Consider the following 20,291-nt stretch of genomic DNA (forward strand, 5'->3'; position numbering starts at 1 on the left):
GTACTTGCCTCCTGAGGATGTCATGGATGAAAACAAATGGATAATATACCAACATACTAAACACTTCACAGAACCTCAGTAAAATGAACGTTTTAAAAAATGGGCGCCTTAAGGATAATACAGCATTAGGTAAATGCTTTGTAGGAGATATCATGCTTGTGTGAGCTAATAGATTGAGACAAATATGCATATGCCTTCTGTCATCCATTGAAGGAGGTGTACTTTGCTACTTGGAGGATAATCTTGCTGTGCTTTCCATTGCACGATTCCTCTCTTTCATTCACCATGGTCAGTGTCTTAGACTAGTTGAAAAAGGAGATAACTAGGAATGGGCCAGAAGCCAGTGTTATACACAGATGACCAACCATTCATGAAGAAGATTAAGAACTATAGCTAAATGATTTGGATGTGAGTAGATCTGAGTAAGTTTAGGTAACAACAAATTTTTATTCTTAAAATCAGAACCACTTTGACTATTTCTCCATTACTTATGTTATTAAAAAGTATAGTGATTATATAAGGGATCACATAAAAACTACCGATATAACCACCCTCTTTCCTCTCTACCTGATACTAAAAGATATCCAGAACAAAATATGTGACTCTTGTAACTACTAGCATAGAAGGAGATTGATAGTCTCATGGGAAGCATGTTTTCTGTTCTTAAAAGGGAATGCAGAGAAGATTTGACTTTGGGTGGTGGGCACACGGTGCAATATACAGATCTGATAACATAGAAACCCACACCTGAAACTTATATGTTCATGTGGACCAATGTTATCCCAATCAACTTAATAAGTAAGTATTTCTTTTTTTTAAAAAAGGGAATACAAAGCCTTTTATCTATGAAAGTGAATTTACTTTTTGAGAGCACTGTAGCCATACATACTTTGAGGAAGCTGGTAACCAAGCAGGCAAAGAAATAATTTTCAGATAATGATAAAGGAGACAAACCAGAGATATGATACAGTCTACGTGGGATTTTTCATTCAAAACTGACTTTTTACAACAAAAAGAAGTAAGCTGTATGAATATAGGTTGCATATAGTGTAAATATTTACTTTTTAAAAAGTAATCTGTAGATACTGTAGAGTTTTTCCTATCTTTATTGCTGGATTGATTTTGATTTCTATCTCATAAGGCTGTCCTGAGTATGTTCTATAAATCTTTTGACATACTAGTAAAACTTTTTTTTTAAAAATATATTTTATTGATTTTTTACAGAGAGGAGGAGAGAGGGATAGAGAGCTAGAAACATCGATGAGAGAGAAACATCGACCAGCTACCTCTTGCACACCCCCCCACTGGGGATGGGCCCGCAACCAATGTACATGCCCTTGACCGGAATCGAACCTGGGACCTTTCAGTCCGCAGACCAACGTTCTACCACTGAGCCAAACCGGTTTCGGCAAGTTAAACTTTTTAAAATTTTCGAAAAAATAGTACAAACACCTAAAAAAAAAAAAAAATCAGATAAAAATATTTTGGTTTGATTTACCTTATATTTTGTATTATTTAGTTATTTTTTAAATTAAAATTTCCCATTTCAGTTGACATATAATTATTATATTAGTTTCAGGTGTACGACATCATGGTTGGACATTTATATAACTTAGGAAGTGATCACACCATGTATCCTGGTTCTTGAAATATAGTGAAATTAAAGGAACAGAATTTCTTGATAACAGGAACTTTCTGTATTCACTTCAGGGTATACATGCATGTAGTATACAGACTACATGCATGTAGTATGTGTGACTCAAATATCTTCCCTCAGGATAGTCAGGATCTATTTGTGATTTCTGTTTTAATTTTTAAGTTGCTTAGATCCCATCTCGATTCCTAAATAAGAGTGGACATTTTTATATCTTGTCTTTTTAAAGGGTAAGAGGATTTTTTAAAACATCTCTATTATAAGAAAAAAAAAACAAAACCCAGAACTCTTAACATCCTCACTTGTTTTTCTCAATTAGTTATTTCCATTGATGAACTCATAGGTGTGAAAATATTACCAAGTAGAGAATTAGGTTGCATGGAAAGTAGAAGAGGAGTGAACCAGTGGAGGAAACCAGGTTATTTCACTGTGGGATGACTTGCCACAGCTTTATAATTGCTGGGAGATAATCTAATAAAAAATAATACATTGGTTTAAGATTATTATTAAAAATCTATTAGATTTAGTGGGCAGGTTTGTTGTAAAAGTAAGGGCAAATCTTAAAGATTCCAGAGTAGCTGAAATTCTTAGAATAAACCGAGAAGGAAGTGAGTCTATACAATAGGAGTAATGGGTAATGCCATGTTTCTGCTGTTCTCTCTGAGGCAGAAGGTAAATTATCAATGATAAAATATTGTCCAAGGAACTTTTAAAATCAGCCTATATTTAAGATAGGAGATCTTGGGATCCCATAAGTGGGATCACATAATTACAGCTGCCCAGAAGCATTTAGAGTTTTAGACAGTGGGTGAAAGAAAAGAATATGGGTTGTATTTGTAAAATAAAAGCATCAGCCAGGGCTAAAATATACTTTTTTTAATTCATTGCACTGAAGGTAATAGGCTTTTTAAATCCTACTCATTAAAACTGTCTTGCTTTTGTGGAATAGTATTGCTTGTATTTCATATTGTATCTGGGATCTTTAAGCCTGAGGAATATGAATCTTACATGCTTAGTGAGGATACCAAATAAAAACAGGTGAAATCAACAGTCAATAAAGATCCAAAGGACATAAGTAGTTGATTATATCAGAGCATTGTTGTGTAGAAAGTTAATATACATATATCAAACCATGAAGTGAAATAGAAAAGGAAAAAATAAAACCGGAACCCCAGAGTCAGATTCTTACATGTTTTGAAGTAATTTCCTAGGATTTGAGATAATCACCAGACCCAGATTATAGTAATGGAAGTTGTATGAAAACATATAAAGATAAATTTGTGGACCTGGCTGGGTGGATCAGTTGGTGGAGCAATGTCACATACACCAAAATATTGCAGGTCTGATTACCCGAGAGAGCACATGCCTAGGTTGCAGGTTTGATCCTCCATTGGGCACCTATGGGGAGGTAACCTATCGATGTTTTTCTTTCACATCAATGTTTCTCTCTTTCTCACTTTCCCTCCCTTCCTCCTTTCTTCTACAAATCAATGAAAATGGCCTCCGGGGAAAATAAAAAAAAATGGCCTCAGGTGAGGATTAAAATAAATGTTGGAATAAATAAATATATATTGGATATATACATATATAAATTTGTGTATCTAGAGGACTGAGATTATGTTTCAAGATTTAATCCTACAATCTATAAGAAAAACTGGAACATAATTTTTACTTGACAGTTATATGAATGAGGTGAGTTAACTTGTCAAAATGAACGTTAAAAAGTAACTTTTAGCGTATATACCAAGTATGATTATTAAAGTTCTTGTATTTAGTATTTACAAAATGCTTTAAATACATATATAGTAACCATTTGAGCCTCTCTTACTACTCTTCTGTAGAGCAAATATTTCTGGTAAAAATATTGAGCCTGGAAAATGAAAACTTTTATTTAGCTGAACTCTATTAACTTTTCAGGCTTTAATAATAGCTAACTGCGTCCCAAGCACAGTGTTCTAAGCTCATTTGTTACCTTGATCTTCACAATAACTCAAATATGTGGTAGTGGTAGTAGTATTTCCACTCGAGGAAGCAGTCAGTTTATTGATTGTTATATAGCTAATGAAGGGTAAAGCTACATTAGAATTCTCAGAATTTCAACCATCTTTTTCCTAATTTTAGCCATGAAAATTTAAGGTATTCAGTTTTTAAATCACCAATTTAATAGCTCTCTCATATAATAATACTTTAAAACTGTACTTTATCTCCTTTCCTCTGTCCCATGTTATGATGATAAAGCAGATTTGTGGTGGGCCCTATCTGGTTTGGCTCAGTGGATAGAACTTGGGTTGCATCCCAGGTTTGATTCCAGTCAAGAGCACATGCCCAGTTGTGGGTTTGATTCCCAGTAGGGGGTGTGCAGGAGGCAGCCAATCAGTGATCCTTATCACTGATGTTTCTATCTCACTCCTTTCCTCTCTGAAATCAATTAAAAAAAAAAAATATATATATATATAAAATTTGTGGTGGGAAATTTAAATAATACTGAGAGTAATAAAAAGGAAGTATAATCCCTGGCTGATTTGGCTCAGTGGGTAGGGCGTCGGCCTGGGGACTGAAGGGTCCCAGGTTTAGGGGGTGTGCAGGAGGCAGCCAATCAGTGATCCTTATCACTGATGTTTCTATCTCACTCTCCTTTCCTCTCTGAAATCAATTAAAAAAGAAAATAAAAATATATATATATAAAATTTGTGGTGGGAAATTTAAATAATACTGAGAGTAATAAAAAGGAAGTATAATCCCTGGCTGATTTGGCTCAGTGGATAGAGCGTCGGCCTGGGGACTGAAGGGTCCCAGGTTTGATTCCAGTCAAGGGTATGTAACTTGGTTATGGGCACATCCCCAGTGGGGGGGGGGGGGGGGGTGCAGGAGGCAGCTGATTGGTGTTTCTCTCTCATCAATGTTTCTAACTCTTTATCCCTCTCCCTTTCTCTCTGTAAAAAATCAATTATAAATGGTATTCCTCAGGTAGCTATCGTCATTTGGTATTCCTTCCTTTGCTAACTTTTTCCATTAACTTACAGAACTGTAATTTTTACATAAATGGGCTTATACCATATGCTTTGCAACCTGTTTTTGTTTTTTCACTCAGCTTATTTGTGTTTTTCATTAAAAGTTTGCTTTCATTTTTCCTATGCTTAAATATTGGCTTATTTGTTTACTTTTTAGTTTAAGGTTTGCCAGATTAATTGCAATTTTCCTATTTTTAAAGGACCTATACACATTAGTTCAACTGTCACTGAAGACCAAAAGAAGAGTGAAGAAATGCAAGAGAGCATTTCAGAAGATGAGGACAATATTAGAGTTGTACAAGAAAATAATGATAATGAAGAGCTGAAAGCAAGATTACTTATTGTTGAGAATGAACTTAGAAATGAAAAGGAAGAAAAAGCAGAATTAAGTAAACAGATTGCTGGTTTGCAGCAGGAGCTTTCTTTTTCTAAGAAGGAGAGCTTCTCTTTAAGTATAGATGTCCAACAAATTCAGTCAACTTATGACAATGCAATTTCTGAATTACAAGTGCAGAGAAGTATAAATCAAGAACAGGAAGAAAAGATCATGAAGTTGTCAGAGGAGATAGAAGTCGCTAGAAGAACCATCACTCATAATGTTTCACAAATAAAATTAATGCAAGCAAAAATAGATGAACTACGGACCCTTGATTCATTTTCTCAGATCTCAAACATAGATTTACTCAATCTCCAGGATCTCTCACGTGATTCTCAGGAGGATGATTTGCCAAATACAAACTTACACCCTTTGGATAATGATGATTTGATAAGTAAGCAGGTTAAGCTCAATAGGGAAAGTTCTTTTCACTCTAGTATTGATGCCATTTGGAAAGAATGTAAGGAGATTGTAAAGGCCTCCTCCAAAAAAAGTCATCAGATCCAGGAACTGGAACAACATATTGAAAAATTACAAGCAGAAGTAAAATGCTATGAGGATGAAAACAAGAGACTAAAAACAGAAAATAAAAATCAAGATGACATACTAAAAGGAAAAGGAAGTCTTATACAGCAGCTGAAGGAAGAATTGCAAGAAAAAAATGTTAGTCTCAATGTTCAAGTACAGCAAGTAGCTGAGGGAAAGAGAACACTTTCAGAACTCACACAAGAGGTTGCCTGCTATAAAGTGAAAATAAATGAACTTGAAGCCATGTTAGAAACTCAGAAAGTTGAATGTAGTCATGCAACCAAGTTAGAACAAGAAATTTTGGAAAAGGCATCTACCATCTTGGAGCTAGAAAAAAATCTAAAGGAATTTCAAGCAAATTATCAGGATTGTATCAAAAACATCAAAGACTTAAATGAAAGGGAAGTCAAGTTGAAAGAAGAAATCACACAGTTAACAAATAACTGGCAAGATGCAAAGCATTCCCTTCAATTAAAGGAAGAAGAAAAAGAAACCAACTGGCAAGAGAGAGAAAAGTAAGCTAAATGGTATTCAAATATTTATAATATGCAAAACATTCATTTTATTGATTTTGTTATGTAGCTTTTAAGTAATTTAGGCGGGCATAACTTAATCTAGTGCAGTATAGCATTTGAGATGAGTGAAGACTTGGACTTCGTTTATATAAATCCTTGGAGCCAAGTTATGTGTAAAGATCTTTTTATAAAATCTGAAATTTTCTCTAAAGGACTCATTCATGGTTTGGACATTCTAAATATGTGAAAATATATAATTTTGTAGATTGTTACTATCTCACAAGTATGATCCCAAGTGATTGATTGTGTGTCTCTATAGAAAAGTGGTTTGTGTTTTATAGATTGAAAGAGGAGCTCTCTGCAAGCTCTGCCCTTATCCAGAATCTAAAAGCAGATCTTCAGAGGAAGGACGAAGATAATGCTGAGCTGAAAGAGAAGTTGACTGATGCCAAAAAGCAGATTACGCAAGTACAGAAAGAGGTAGGCTCTTTGAAAGCTGTGTATCCAATTTAAACGATAAAGATGGTTTTCCTTATATATCAATAAACCTTGGAAATGTGAGCCAATAATTTCTCCCTAGAATGTCTTGTTGACTTTTTCCATGATATTGATTTTGCTGTTGCATGCAAGATGCTATGGTGATTCTTTTTTGAGAACACAGTGTTTCAAATTCTTAAAATGTAAGAAGAAAATTATTTCTTCATATGCATTCTCCTTTAGAGTATTAGGAAATATCCTGATAATTTGAAGCCATATCTTATTTGTTAACAAATTCGAACTTAATTTGTTAATGTTTTTAAAAATTAATCTTTATTGTTGAAAGTATTATAGATAATTCCCCCTTATACACACACACACACACACACACACACAGTGGCCCTTTTAATGAGTTTTTAAAGACATGAATCTTTGAACCAGTGGCCGTTAATTTTAAACAAAAAACAATTAATATTTAAAAATTTGTTTTATAATCATTACTTTGTAGGTATCTCTAATGCGTGATGAGGAAAAATTATTGAGGATTAAAGTGAATGAACTGGAGAAAAAGAAAAACCAGTGTTCTCAAGAAATGGATATGAAACAGCGAACCATTCAGCAACTCACGGTACCAGTTTTTTTAAAGGATGGTTTAAATAGAGTCCACATATTCTAGTGTCTAAAAAAAAAATTAGTTTTTTATACCAAATTCTCTTTTAGCCAATTGAAAAATTGGTTAAAATAAAATAAGGTCATAGTAATTTGCTTCTAATGACTAGAGTATGGGAAGGAAAAAGTAGTAATTTTACAGAAACCTGGCAGAAAAATACCTTAACTTTAACCAAGTGTTTAAGAATATAATCACCAGTGGTAAGCCATATTGGTAACATGTATTTCCTGATTTGATGTGACCAAAGGGCACATCTTTTCTGTGGTATTCTTCCTCCAAATCCTTTAACTTAATCTAATTGTGAGAAGACCTCAGACAAACCCAAATGGAGGATGTTCTACTAAATATCTGACCAATAAAAAGTGGCAAGGTCATTAAAGTATTATCGAGAAACTCACAGATGGGATACTAGTGCGATATGATGACTAAATGTGGCGTTGTATTGTAATTGGGAATCTAAAACATTGTTGGAGAAATGTGAAAAATAAATAAAATCTTCAGTTTTGATAGTACTATGCCAATGCTAATTTTTTTTCCATACAAAAATAATTGTTTCCCTTTTTGAGACTCAACTTCTCATTTGTTTGTGTCCAATGTTAGTTAATTTCTTGATTTTAAAATAATATACCATGGTAATAGAAGATGTTGAAATTTAGGGGAAGCTAAGTGGAGGTTATATAGGAAATCTTTGCTATTTTTGCAATTCTATTATAAATCTAAAGTTATTTCAAAACCAGAAGTGAAAAGAAAAAGCTCAGGACCTTTAAAAACATTTTTTTAAGAGGACACTTAAGCAAAATTTCTTTATAAATGGTTTTATTTTACTTGACATCAATTAATTGGATAAAGCAGCAATAAAGAAAGGTTATTGTAGTATTTACACGTTTGCTTTTTAAATGAAGCAAACTAATGAATATTCATGTATAAACATGTGATTTAAGTTTTTAACAATCCAATTTTAATAAAGCAATCTATACTTTCATAATACAATTCAGATATCTCCAGGTTCTGTAATGATTCATTCTAAGACTTATAACCTAAGAAAATAGTGCTGAAGTTAGATGAGATAGGTAATGAGTTTGGATTACTTGCTGTGTCTTGTGGTGTCTTAGTGGTTGAGCATCAACCTATGAATCAGGTGGTCACAGCTCAATTCCTGGTCAGGGCACATGCTTGGGTTGCGGGCTGGATCCCTAGTATGGGGCGTACAGGAGGCAGCTGATCAATTATTTTCTCTCATCATTGATGTTTCCATCTCTCTCCCTCTTATTTTTATCAATAAAAAACATACTGGAGAATTTTTAGTGCTAATAATTTAATCTTTGCTCTTAAGGCTTTGGTTATTTTTCAAACCTTCCATCTACTTTCTACATAGAGGGGATGGAGGATCCTATTTTCTGCATTTTGAATTTACTGATATGGAACTTTTTAAAAATTTTTTATATTTTATTGATTTTACACAGGGAGGAATTGAGAGGGACAGTTAGAAACGTCGATGAGAGAGAAACATCGACCAGTTGCCTCTTGCACACCCCCCACTGGGGTTGTGCCCGCAACCAAGGTACACGCCCTTGACTGGAATTGAACCGGGACCTTTCAGTACGCAGGTTGATGCTCTATCCACTGAGCCAAACCAGTCCCGGCTGATATGGAATTTTTTAATGGCTTTTCTTATTCTTCCTTTGTTAACTACGTAGTATACCTCCATTTCCCTGTTTTTGCTTTTTGTGGTGCATAAGAGAACACAATAATGTAAAATGTTAAGTAAAATGACTGGGCAGTAATTTTGAGGTAGATTAAAAGTATAAAGTTTTTACTATTTTTTTCTTTTTCACTCTCACTCTGCCCTTTTCTAGGTGTAAGAAACTTGGAAGCTCAAGACTAGTTAGTAGTCAGCTTCTAAGAGACAGATTTCTTTCTTTCTTTTCTTTTTTTTTTTTAATATATATTTTATTGATTTTTTTACAGAGAGGAAGGGAGAGGGATAGAGAGCTAGAAATGTTGATGGGAGAGAATCATCGACCAGCTGACTCTTGCACGCCCCCATCTGGGGTTGTGCCCGCAACCAAGGTACATGCCCTTGACCCTAATCGAACCTGGGACCTTTCAGTCCACAGACCGACGCTCTATCCACTGAGCCAAACCGGTTTCGGCAGATTTCTCTTTTTAAAACATGTATTTCATTCACTTTTTTAACAGAGGGGAAGTAAGAGGGATAAAGAGTTAGAAACATCGATGAGAGAGAAACATCGATCAGCTGCCTCCTGCACATCCCCAGTACGGGGGTGTGCCTGCAACCAAGGTGCATTCCCTTGACTGGAATTGAACCTGGGAACCTTCAGTCCCTCAACCGACGCTCTATCCAGTGACCCAAACCAACTAGAGCTATAGGAAACAGATTTCAAATCTTGTTTTCAGGCCCCATTATTAAATATTTTTGTGTGTCTATTATATTTGTATTTAATTCATATTCTTTCACTTTGCAGGAGCAGTTAAGTAATCAGAAAGCAGAAGAAACTATACAGCAATATGAGAAAGTATGCAAAGGTCAGGAACAAACCTCTACTTCTAGTACTAAAACGATTGACAAAATAATTGCAATACCAATTTGTTTAAAGATTTTCCTTTGGAAATTCTAAAGTAAAGTAAGGGCAACATAGGCTGTGACACTGTCAAAAGAGAAAGCGTTGGTTGATTCTAAGAGTAACTTATCAGTATAAAGTTTATTCTTGAAAATTAAAAATATTAAGAAATATTCAGTCAAAGGCACATTGATCTTTAGGAAATGGCCAGCATTTTTATGAAAAATAAGGTCACTAGACAAAATCATATAAACAATATACTTCAAGTAAAATAACTAAAAAAAAAAAAATTATAAAGTTTAAAAGAAACTATAAAAAATCAATAAAATACATTTTAAGAAAAAGAAAATTGATTTGATTATATTGATTTTGTATCCTGCAATTTTGCTGAATTAGTTTATGAGCTCTAATAAAGTTTTCTTTATTTTTCTTTTTTGAAGATTCCTTAAGATTTTCTATGTATAAGATCATGTCTTCTGCATATAGAGATAGTTTTACTTTTCCCTTTCCACTAACTCTGTTTGCCTCTACTTCTCATTCTTGCCATCTATCCATTCATTCTTGAGATCATCCAAGCATCTATCTGCACATTAGATATTTATTTGGTGCTTTATATGCCAGTGGTGTTCTGGGCATATAGGGTACAACAGAGAACAAGATAGTTTCTGTTTATATGGAATTCATATTCTATTATAGTTAATAAAAGTGTATTTTAGTTTTTAGAAGAACTCAAGAAAAATTGGATATCTAGATGGAGATGTTAATAATTTCTAATATGTTCACTTACCATTTTTAGATCTAAGTGTTAAAGAAAAAATAATTGAACACATGCGAATGACACTAGAAGAACAAGAACAAACTCAGGTAGAACAAGATCAAGTACTTGAAGCTAAATTAGAGGAAGCCGAAAAGCTTGCTACAGGTAAAATAATATTGTTTAAATATCTCAAGACATACTCTTTCATTTTTTTTATTTCCCTAGATTTCTTTCCTTTTAAAGTATTAATAGTATTTATAATAATTCATAATAAAAATGAATTTGGTGTGTCTTTAGAATGTTCTGTCACCTGCCATTTTCTAATGTTATGAAAATTGTTTTATCTAAGTAAAATTGTGTATAGTAAAGACGGAATAAGGACATGCTCATAACTTGCAATATTCCCCAGACGTTAAGAATAAGCTTTCAACTAAGTTTTACCTCTTTCTACCTCTTATATTATCTTTGTAAAAATACTCTGATTTCATCCCTCAGAGTACCATCACAGTTTAATTTTTGAGAATTACCTGAAGTTTCCTATATAATTAAGACTGACGTGCATTAATTTATATCATATACTTTGGACACTATTTAGTGGGTGTCCAAGAGGTCCCTGTAGTTCCTCTTCTCTAAGGATTTGGTAAGAACTCTTAAAAGTGAGGCTTTTAGTGTAGTTCTAGTTCTGTCTTGATCTGTGTTCTTTTTCTTATTTGTATCCCATGCCATGTATATCTCTAAGTGGTATAACTTTTGCATACTTTTAAAAATAATTTTATGTTTTCAAACAGAATTAGAAAAATTGAAAGAAAAATGCAAAGATCTGGAAACCAAAAATAATCAAAGGTCAAATGAAGAACTTGAGGATAACACAGATGTGCTTACTAAAAAGCTCAGTAAACTTCAAGATGAATTACAGGTAGGATTTTATTTATGTGTGTGTTCATTATATTTTTTATGAGAGGAGAATTTAGTAAATATTTTATAGTTAGTTCATGTATGGGTAAAATAATTCCTAGGAGGTACTAATGTATTCATATAATTTTTTCAGTATGCATTGAAATGACACGGGGAAGAAAATCCCAAGATACAAACTAATTGCAAATGAAAATACAGTGGTTGGGTCTTCAGTTTTACATTCTAAATATTTAATACTTAAGTCACTATGTCTTACCTATTTTTCTACTCTTGAATTTCTTGCTCATCAAATACTGCTGTGGAAAAGGTGACTTTTACGAAAATTATTTAGACTATTATAAATATGTAATTACTTACATATGTAATTATTGAGTTAGTAAAGGACAGTGTTAAATATCGGATATATTTGAAACCATACTATATAGAAGATATTTTGTTTGGTGTTTTATATTTTTTTCCATGTTCAACTCAAACATACTATACAACAAATAGGGGAAATACATTCGTAATGGGATTTACCAAACACTGCTTAAAGTTTTGTACATTAGGAGCTGCATTCATAACTTGATTCAAGATTGAAGAAAACTTAATGATTTTGAAAAGTTGGCTAAATTTAAATTATATTCTTAAGTGCAGGCTGCATGTAATTGGGTACTGAACAAATACAAAAAAATTACTACTTTCCTTTGTAAGTGTTAATTATATATTCTAGAATTTACCCTTTCTATTGTGAAAACCCCAAATAAATATATCATTAATTCTGAAAAACACACACATGAACTATATAGAGAATGTTTATATTAAGGAATATTTATGTGATTGCATTGCTCTCAAATGATCACATATCTTAGATTATAAGCTTTATAATCCTGGAATGGACTACCATAGTTTTTAAAAACAGTGGTGTTTATTTTAAAGTGATGTCATTGTTCTTGTTTACTTGGGTTTTGAATGTATAAATTAGATGCCTTTGAATCCAGTTTGGAAATTACTGGTCAACTGTATTCTTGGTCCAGACGTTCTCAATGATCCTTAAACTAATGAATGTTTGTCTTATTGCACATGTTATTTTTTATTTGGCATCTTATGTACCCAAGAACATTTTGTTTTTAGACCCATGCTATTAGAAATGACCATCACATGTAAAGCAAGGACCTACAACCAAAATTACCTAACAAAGCTATAATTTATTTTAATTTAATTTAGGTTTTTTTTTGTTACTTCACACCTGATAATATTTTTTAACATTGATTTTTTTTTTTTAAGAGAGAATAAGGGGGTGGGAAGAGGGAGAGAGAAACAGAAATGTAAACATAGGTGTGAGAGAGACACGTCAATTGGTTGTCTTTCACACCTGACCCAACTATAGAGAGGGATAGAGAGTTAGAAACATTGATGTGAGAGAAACATGGATCAGCTGCCCTCTGGACACCCGCCACCAGGGATGTGCCGGCAACCAAGGTACATGCCTTTGACCGGATCCTTCAGTCCACAGGCCGACGCTCTATCCACTGAGCCAATACAGTCAGGACCAAAGTACATACTCTTGACCAGGAGTTGAACCAAAAACCTTCAGGTTTGTAGGCTGACACACTAACCATGAGCTGCTAGCCATGGCACAAAATTATCATTTAGAATGGAAGGTTAGGTACAGAGCTCCCCAGACAAGAAAAAGCTAAAGGAATTCATCACTAAACCAGTATTACCCGAAATGTAATGAGTGAACAAGCAGAATCGAACCATACTCAGATATACAGAGAACATTCTGAAGGTTACCAGATGGGAGGCAGGTTTGGAGGGATGGCTAAAAGAGGTGAAGGGATTTAGAGGCACAAATTACTCATAGCCCATGGACACAGACAATAGACAAGCGAAGGCCTGGGATTGGGTAGAGAGAGGCAAAAGGGGAAATGGGGACATCTGTAATACTCTAAACAATAAAATAAAATGAAAAATAAAAAAGGAACGACCATCACACACAGTCATTTTTTTTTTTTTCTCTCATTCAGGAAGACTAGTGTCTAACTTTTTCAGGAATTTAAATTGTTTATTTCTTCTTATGCTCACTGATTAAAGTCTTTAAATAATGAACTTCATAGCAAATTAGAGTTTATAAGGGAAATAGTGTTTAGGAAAGCAAACCAGTAATGTTTATTTTATAATCTGAAATAAACTGATCTTGTTGTTGAAAGAAAAACATTTTTAAGGTTTTAAAAAGTTAAAAAGCCAGTGGGGAGAGTAGGAAGATATTGGGGAGATAAGAGATCAACCGAAGGACTTTATACATGCATATAAGTACAACGAATGGATACAAAACTCTGGGGAGGGAGGGCATCTATGGGGGGGCAATGGTATATGTACACAGATAATAATTTAATAAAAAATTAAAAAAAGTTAAAAAGTGATGGGTTTTATGAAAATTGTATAAAAATAGATTTTTTGACTAAGCATGTGATAGTTATTTGAACTGTTTTTATATATAGAAATCTGAACAGAAATATAACTGTGATAGAAAGAAATGGTTAGATGAGAAAATGATACTGATCACTCAAGCTAAAGAATCTGAGAATCTACGAAACAAAGAGATGAAAAAATATGCTGAAGACAGAGAGCGTGGTTTAAAGCAACAAAACGAAGTGGTTGGTAGCAATTATACTTTTTCTTTGGTGTATTTCACCTGCTTTCTTTGGCTTGTGAAGTTGATCTCTGGGATTCTTATCTGTCTGTACATGGTTTGTTGTTTTCTTTTCTTCTTTTTTAAAGGCAGCTTTTCTATTTTTATTGTGAATAAAAAAGGGTTGTAGAATAAACCTGACAAATTGGGGTGGAGGACCACATGGCAGGCCTGACAAGCTCAGTGACTAAGAATGACCACACAGTATGCTCTGATCACAAATTCTCAGTTGGCCAGGCCATGGTCGGTAGTCAAGTCACAGGCCCAGAGCTTCCTTAGCACACAAAGGTCAATCTCTAAGCGAGTTCTGTCCATTGTTCTTCTGAATCTCTTTTTCTATTTTTTTCCCCCAATTTTTTTTATTAAGGTATTATATGTGTACGTACCTTACCAAAACCCCTCCCTCCCCCCCATGGATCTCTTTTTCTAGACCCTTGAAGGCACAACTGCAGACACCAGAGCACAAGAACACCATAGCAAGAGATCCCAGAACTCCCCTCATTGTTATCTTGTTCCCTGACTACTATCTCTGTACATGTTAATTATTAACACTCCTGTACCTATCACTGTAAAAGAAGTGTTCCTCCATTTTGCTTTTAATTTAATCCTAGAAATGTCCCTGCTTTGCTTTCTCTTGCCTCCTTAATTGGCCACAATAGATTTCATGTAACCTTCATTATGTTTTCTCCTTTGGCTGATGCATAAAAGGAACTGCCGTTCTCCTGAGCATTTTCTCAATCCATTGATGTCTTGCTTCTGGGCATGCCCTCAACAGTCTGGCTCAAATAAACTCTTACAAAACTTTTCTATAGGTTTGACAGTAAGATGACTCTTCTGCCCCATTTTATCTTGAAGTTCACATAGGGTTTTTTTTTTTTTTTTTTTTTTTTTTTTCCCAGTTTACTTAGCAATTTGGAAAATACCTAATAACATTTCTAGATATAGAACTTAAAATTTTCTTCCTTTTGACTGCAACAGGGCTTTCCCTACTATTGTATTGTGAAATTTGTTTTGCATTTTGAACTGTATATTCTACTATCATGGTGTGTATATTTTATCTCATATACAACTTTCATCAAAATATACTTTAAAATTTTCTCTAATTTCTGGTTAGGAAACACTGACAGCACAGCTGGCAGAGAAAGATAGCAACCTTCAAAAGTGGCGAGAAGAACGGGATCATCTGGTTGCAGCTTTAGAAAAGCAGCTGAACGCACTGATCTCCAGTAACTCTCAAAAAGATTATGAAATTCAACAATTGAAAAAAGGGATCACATCAGAGGCTCCTAAAACAGTCAGTAGAATCTTGTCCTTTCTATGCCTTTTTAAAAAATATTGAACAAAGAAACTTTTCAAAATTGTTTAAACCCTTAAAGGTTAAAAAAGTTAGTTTCCAGTATGTCAGAGGGGAATCAGAGTTTGCAAAATTACTTGGCTATTTTTCATGAATTTTGTGTTTTAGAGTTTATCATTATGATTGGTTCAGAGATAATAGTGTCTTCTTAATAGAGTTGTGAAACTTGAGAACATCTGTAAAAGACAATTAGCACAGTTCAGTTTTTACCTCAGTGAAAGTTAGTTTATGCTATTATCCCCACAGTTTATTCAACAGAATCTTGTTTAATAGTTATGGGTAGTTGACATGGAAATGTATTTGACTTTTTAAAAAAATTTATATTTTATTGATTTTTTACAGAGAGGAAGAGAGAGGGATAGAGAGTTGGAAACATCGATGAGAGAGAAACATCGATCAGCTGCCTCCTGTACACCCCCTACTGGGGATGCGCCAGCAATCAACGTACATGCCCTTGACCGGAATCGAACCTGGACCCTTCAGTCCGCAGGCCAACGCTGAGTCAAACCGGTTTTAGCGTATTTGACTTTTGATTTTCTTTAAATGTTCTATTTCTTTAATACTCACCCGAGGCCATTTTTTTTCCATTAATAAATAAGGAGTGGGAAGGAGAGAGAGAGAAAGAGAAAGAGAGAGAAACATCAGCTTGAGATAGAGACACATTGATTGGTTGCCTTCTGCCTGCACCCCAGTAGGGGCTGGGGAATCTGAACTGAGATATGTGCCTTTGACTGGGAATAGAACATAAGACTCTGGTCTGCAGGCTGATGCTCTAATCATTGAGAAAAACTGGCCAGGGCAGACTTGATTTTGATGGTAGTGAAGAGAAGGCCCAGGTTGAAATTTATCAAGTTTAAAAATGTAATCTAAAATAGATCCTTAAGTAGGTTTAGGAATAGAACATAACCTATGACTCAAAGTAGGATGAACAGTGCAGCAAGAAAAGATTTAGTTATCAATATGGTCTTTTCTACTGTAATGCTATAGTTTCATTTCCAAAACTCTAGTTTTTAAAAATTGTGTTATCCAAGTTCAGATCCCAAATTAGTATAGACTTTGGCCATGTCATATTCTATTTCCTCATATGGAAAATAGGAATGATTCTTTTTTTAAAAAAATTTTTATTGATTTTTTACAGAGAGGAAGGGATAGGGATAGAGAGCTAGAAACATCTATGAGAGAGAAACATCAACCAGCTACCTCCTGCACACCTCCCACCGGGGATGTGCCCGCAACCAATGTACATGCCCTTGACCAGAATCGAACCTGGGACCTTTCAGTCCGCAGACCGACGCTCTATCCACTGAGCCAAACCGGTTTTGGCAGGAGTGAATCTTGACAAATTAATCCAAGAGTTACAATGAAAGTAAAATGAGAGAATATATGTAAAAGACCTTGGAAGTTGAAAGTAATCTTTTAAATTCTCTTTATATCAAACTCAGAAGAGGTTGGAATATTTCCAGCCTTTCCTGAGGATGAAAAAGAGGAGAAAGGAGCCTTACCTGGTCATTGAAGAAGTCTTGGATTACTTTTCCTATTTTATCCACCCAGGTCTTGTTTTTATAATGTTTAGGCAAAGTGTTTTAATTTATTTTTGGTTACAATGGCTTGTTACCTTATTTATTTATTTATTTATTTATTTATTTATTTATTTATTTATTAATGTTACTTTAATTACTTTAGGAAAAAGAAACCATGAATATCAAGCCCAGACATATGAATTCAACAGATCTTGGTGGAGTTGAAACTGAACTTCAGTCTACAGGTTTTGAAATTTCCAGCAATGAAGTAGAGGTGGGCATTTAGTAACACAGTCCCCCTTTTTACCCTCTTTACTTACCAGTGACCATTAATAACCAATTAACACATGCAAGTATAATTTAATCAATCATTGCAGTAATCTTGCTATATAATTTGCTATATACGCTCTCCGCTGTGGGAAAGAAAGCTGAAGGTTTTTGAGGAGAGGTGAAATTCGTTTGAGAGATTAGGTCTTCAAATAATATCCTCTCAAAGTGATATTGATCTCAAATATCAGATCTGTTAATATAAACAGAAATAGGAAATCCCACAAAAGATAAGAGTGTGGATGATTATTGGGCGTTCTAAGAGACCCTTAAGTTAGCATTTTGAAATCATATCCATTTAATAACTTGATCAACAATCTTAATAATTCACAATGAAATTTCATAATTTGTAGTGAGTTTAGGATTCTATAAATCACTTTGGATAACAGATTCTCAGATTATATATGAAATAGATAAAATTTCTGTGCACTTAAAGTTTTGAAGATAAAATTACTTAAAAATATTTCTTAAACATTTATTGGGAGCATTTAGTGTTGGGAACCTTCCTAAATACTGAGAATACAAACATAAATAAGCTATGATTGCCATCCTCAAGGAGGAAAAAATCTGGTAAAACAGATACAAAAATGACCACCTTGTTTGACCTTCCTTTTGGGTTAAGTGTTGTGAACAGAGTTCTAAGAAGAAACACTGACTGAGAAGGTTATAATGAATTTTGCCTCAGTGATTGAGGATATGGATTAGTGAAGGTAACATCGTAACTCATCCAGGTTGTAAGGGTGACTAGAATTTTACCCAGCAGAGAACAGGAAGAGAAGGGCATTTTAATCTAGGGAAATAACCTGAGCCATTCCTTTTCAGCTTATTGGTATTGACCTAGAGACTACTATAGATCAAAATGTTCATATAAAAGATTGACATTGATCCACAAACAAGATTTCTTTCTCTATAAATTTATGTATGCTTTCCTAAATCTCCTGATTCCAACTTCCTGCTAAGAACACCAGCAGTTATTGTGTACTTGGAGAATGGTATTGTTAGGCTATTTTGCATATTTTTGGAGAATGGTATTGTTAGGCTATTTTGCATATTTTTTCCTGCCTTTATGAAATTAACATGCCCAACTGGGCTAAAATTCCAAAATGATGCATTCACAGAGCTGATTTGGGAGGTCAGTTGGACTTATATAGAGCCTCTCCCTATGGCTGGGGCTTCTTACAGCTAGATTCTGAGGCGGGACATTTTGAGGAGAGGGGCGTGTCCTGTAGCTTAGTGTTCTGACAATACAGAATGGAAGTTAGAAGGCTTATGATTGAGCCTCAAAAGAACATCCTGTTGGTCATGGGAGTCACTATGGCCAGCCCAGATTCAAGGAAAGAGAATGGAACTCCATCTCTCAGTGGGAAGAGTAGCAGTGGAGCAAAGAATTTGCAGCAAACTTTAATCTACTGTAAACTGGGTGCTTAATAAAAATCCTAGGCTCTCCTTGGAGGGTTCTGATTTAGTAGGCTTGTGGAGTGGTTCCACAAATCTTTTAAACAAATTCTCTAGAGATCATTCTTAGGATCATACTGGGAATACTAATTTCTAAGTTTCTCTCGATTTTAACATACCATGAATTTCAGCTCTGTCCTTGCTCTATTGAATTTGACCCCAGCACAGTTTTTATCTTTTCTAACTCCATTGTCTTTAATAGGTATTTGAGAGTTGATTCTTTGTGATTTATAAATTTATGTTTTTCAAATAAGGTTTGTTTTCATTTTTTAATCCTGTTATAGGATGAATTTGTAGTTCTTGACTCTTGTGAAGTGTCAACAGAGAATAATCAAACGACTCGATTTCCAAAACCTGAATTAGAGATTCAGTTTACACCTTTAAAGCCAAACAGAATGGCAGTGAAACACCCTGGTTGCACCTTACCAGTAACGGTTAAGATTTCCAAGTCTCGGAAGAGGAAGAGCAACGAAATGGAGGAGGTAAATGCTTAACTGATGAGTAAAGTTAACAAGCAAGCATTATTGTTGTTGAGCTCAGTTACAATATATAGTTAAACTCTGCTACACTCCCCTCCTATTCATAAGCACTGCTGTTAGAGACCAAAATAATAAATTATGGCATATTCTAGAATATCACTGTAATTGAATAGTCCTCAAACAAGAAGCATATGGATATTAAAATATATAGTTTATCCATACCTTAGGTCTCTATTGTCATAACTCTATGTACTCTTTTAGAAGATAAATTCTTTTTCTAACAGCCAGTATATTAAAATTTGGACCTCTATTTAGTGGAAAACTTAAAAAAAAATCTGTTTATTTTTCTTTAAAAAAAAAAAAAAAAAAAAAAAAAATATATATATATATATATATATATATATATATATATATATATTATTGATTTTTTATAGAGAGGAAGGAAGAGAGATAGAGAGCTAGAAATGTTGATGAGAGAGAAACATCGACCAGCTGCCTCTTGCACACCCCCTGCCGGGGATGTGCCCGCAATCAATGTACATGCCCTTGACCGGAATCGAACCTGGGGCCTTTCAGTCCGCAGACCGACGCTCTATCCACTGAGCCAAACCAGTTTTGGCTGTTTATTTCTTCTTACAGCAGCTTTTTCTTTTTCTACTGCAGCTTTTTGATTGTAGGGTTATCCAATCCTCTATCATGTCACCCAAACTTTCTGACCCCCAGTTTCCTCCTTTTGGAAATAAAAGAGTAGATGTTGTATGTTTAAAATGCTTAGTTTTTATTCCACATGTCACAGATAGGTAATAAATGGAAATGTTTATTTTAAAAGTAACTTGTCCTAAGTTTAAAACTAATTCTAAGCTCTTCAGCACAATAACTCTCCCAACATTTTTATTTTTTTTAACTCTTTTAAAGAGTACTATATTTTCAAGCTGGTGGAAGAGCAGAAGTAGTACTAATCATACTCCTGAGGCTCTCCATCAGGTAATAAATTTAC

General features: G+C 34.2%; 1 protein-coding gene across 8 annotated transcripts in view; it reads left to right on the forward strand.

The window, feature by feature from the left end:
* Positions 1 to 20,291, forward strand: part of KIF20B (kinesin family member 20B) — a 58,832-nt gene that overhangs the window by 30,986 nt on the left and 7,555 nt on the right. For 5 of the 8 annotated variants that reach the window (XM_084903914.1, XM_084903913.1, XM_084903917.1 and 2 more), the window contains 12 exons: positions 4,866 to 6,084; positions 6,426 to 6,564; positions 7,070 to 7,189; positions 9,718 to 9,778; positions 10,610 to 10,735; positions 11,359 to 11,486; positions 13,969 to 14,124; positions 15,274 to 15,453; positions 17,197 to 17,307; positions 19,100 to 19,297; positions 19,958 to 20,050; positions 20,210 to 20,278. In XM_084903914.1, the coding sequence (XP_084760040.1) occupies positions 4,866 to 6,084; positions 6,426 to 6,564; positions 7,070 to 7,189; positions 9,718 to 9,778; positions 10,610 to 10,735; positions 11,359 to 11,486; positions 13,969 to 14,124; positions 15,274 to 15,453; positions 17,197 to 17,307; positions 19,100 to 19,297; positions 19,958 to 20,050; positions 20,210 to 20,278 (2,600 nt within the window). The remainder of the gene's footprint in view (positions 1 to 4,865; positions 6,085 to 6,425; positions 6,565 to 7,069; positions 7,190 to 9,717; positions 9,779 to 10,609; positions 10,736 to 11,358; positions 11,487 to 13,968; positions 14,125 to 15,273; positions 15,454 to 17,196; positions 17,308 to 19,099; positions 19,298 to 19,957; positions 20,051 to 20,209; positions 20,279 to 20,291) is intronic. The other 3 variants (XM_084903918.1, XM_084903920.1, XM_084903916.1) reach the window with 2 other exon arrangements.

The sequence above is a fragment of the Pipistrellus hanaki genome, assembly GCF_964339955.1.
Source record: "Pipistrellus hanaki genome assembly, chromosome: 14".
Classification (NCBI taxonomy): domain Eukaryota; kingdom Metazoa; phylum Chordata; class Mammalia; order Chiroptera; family Vespertilionidae; genus Pipistrellus; species Pipistrellus hanaki.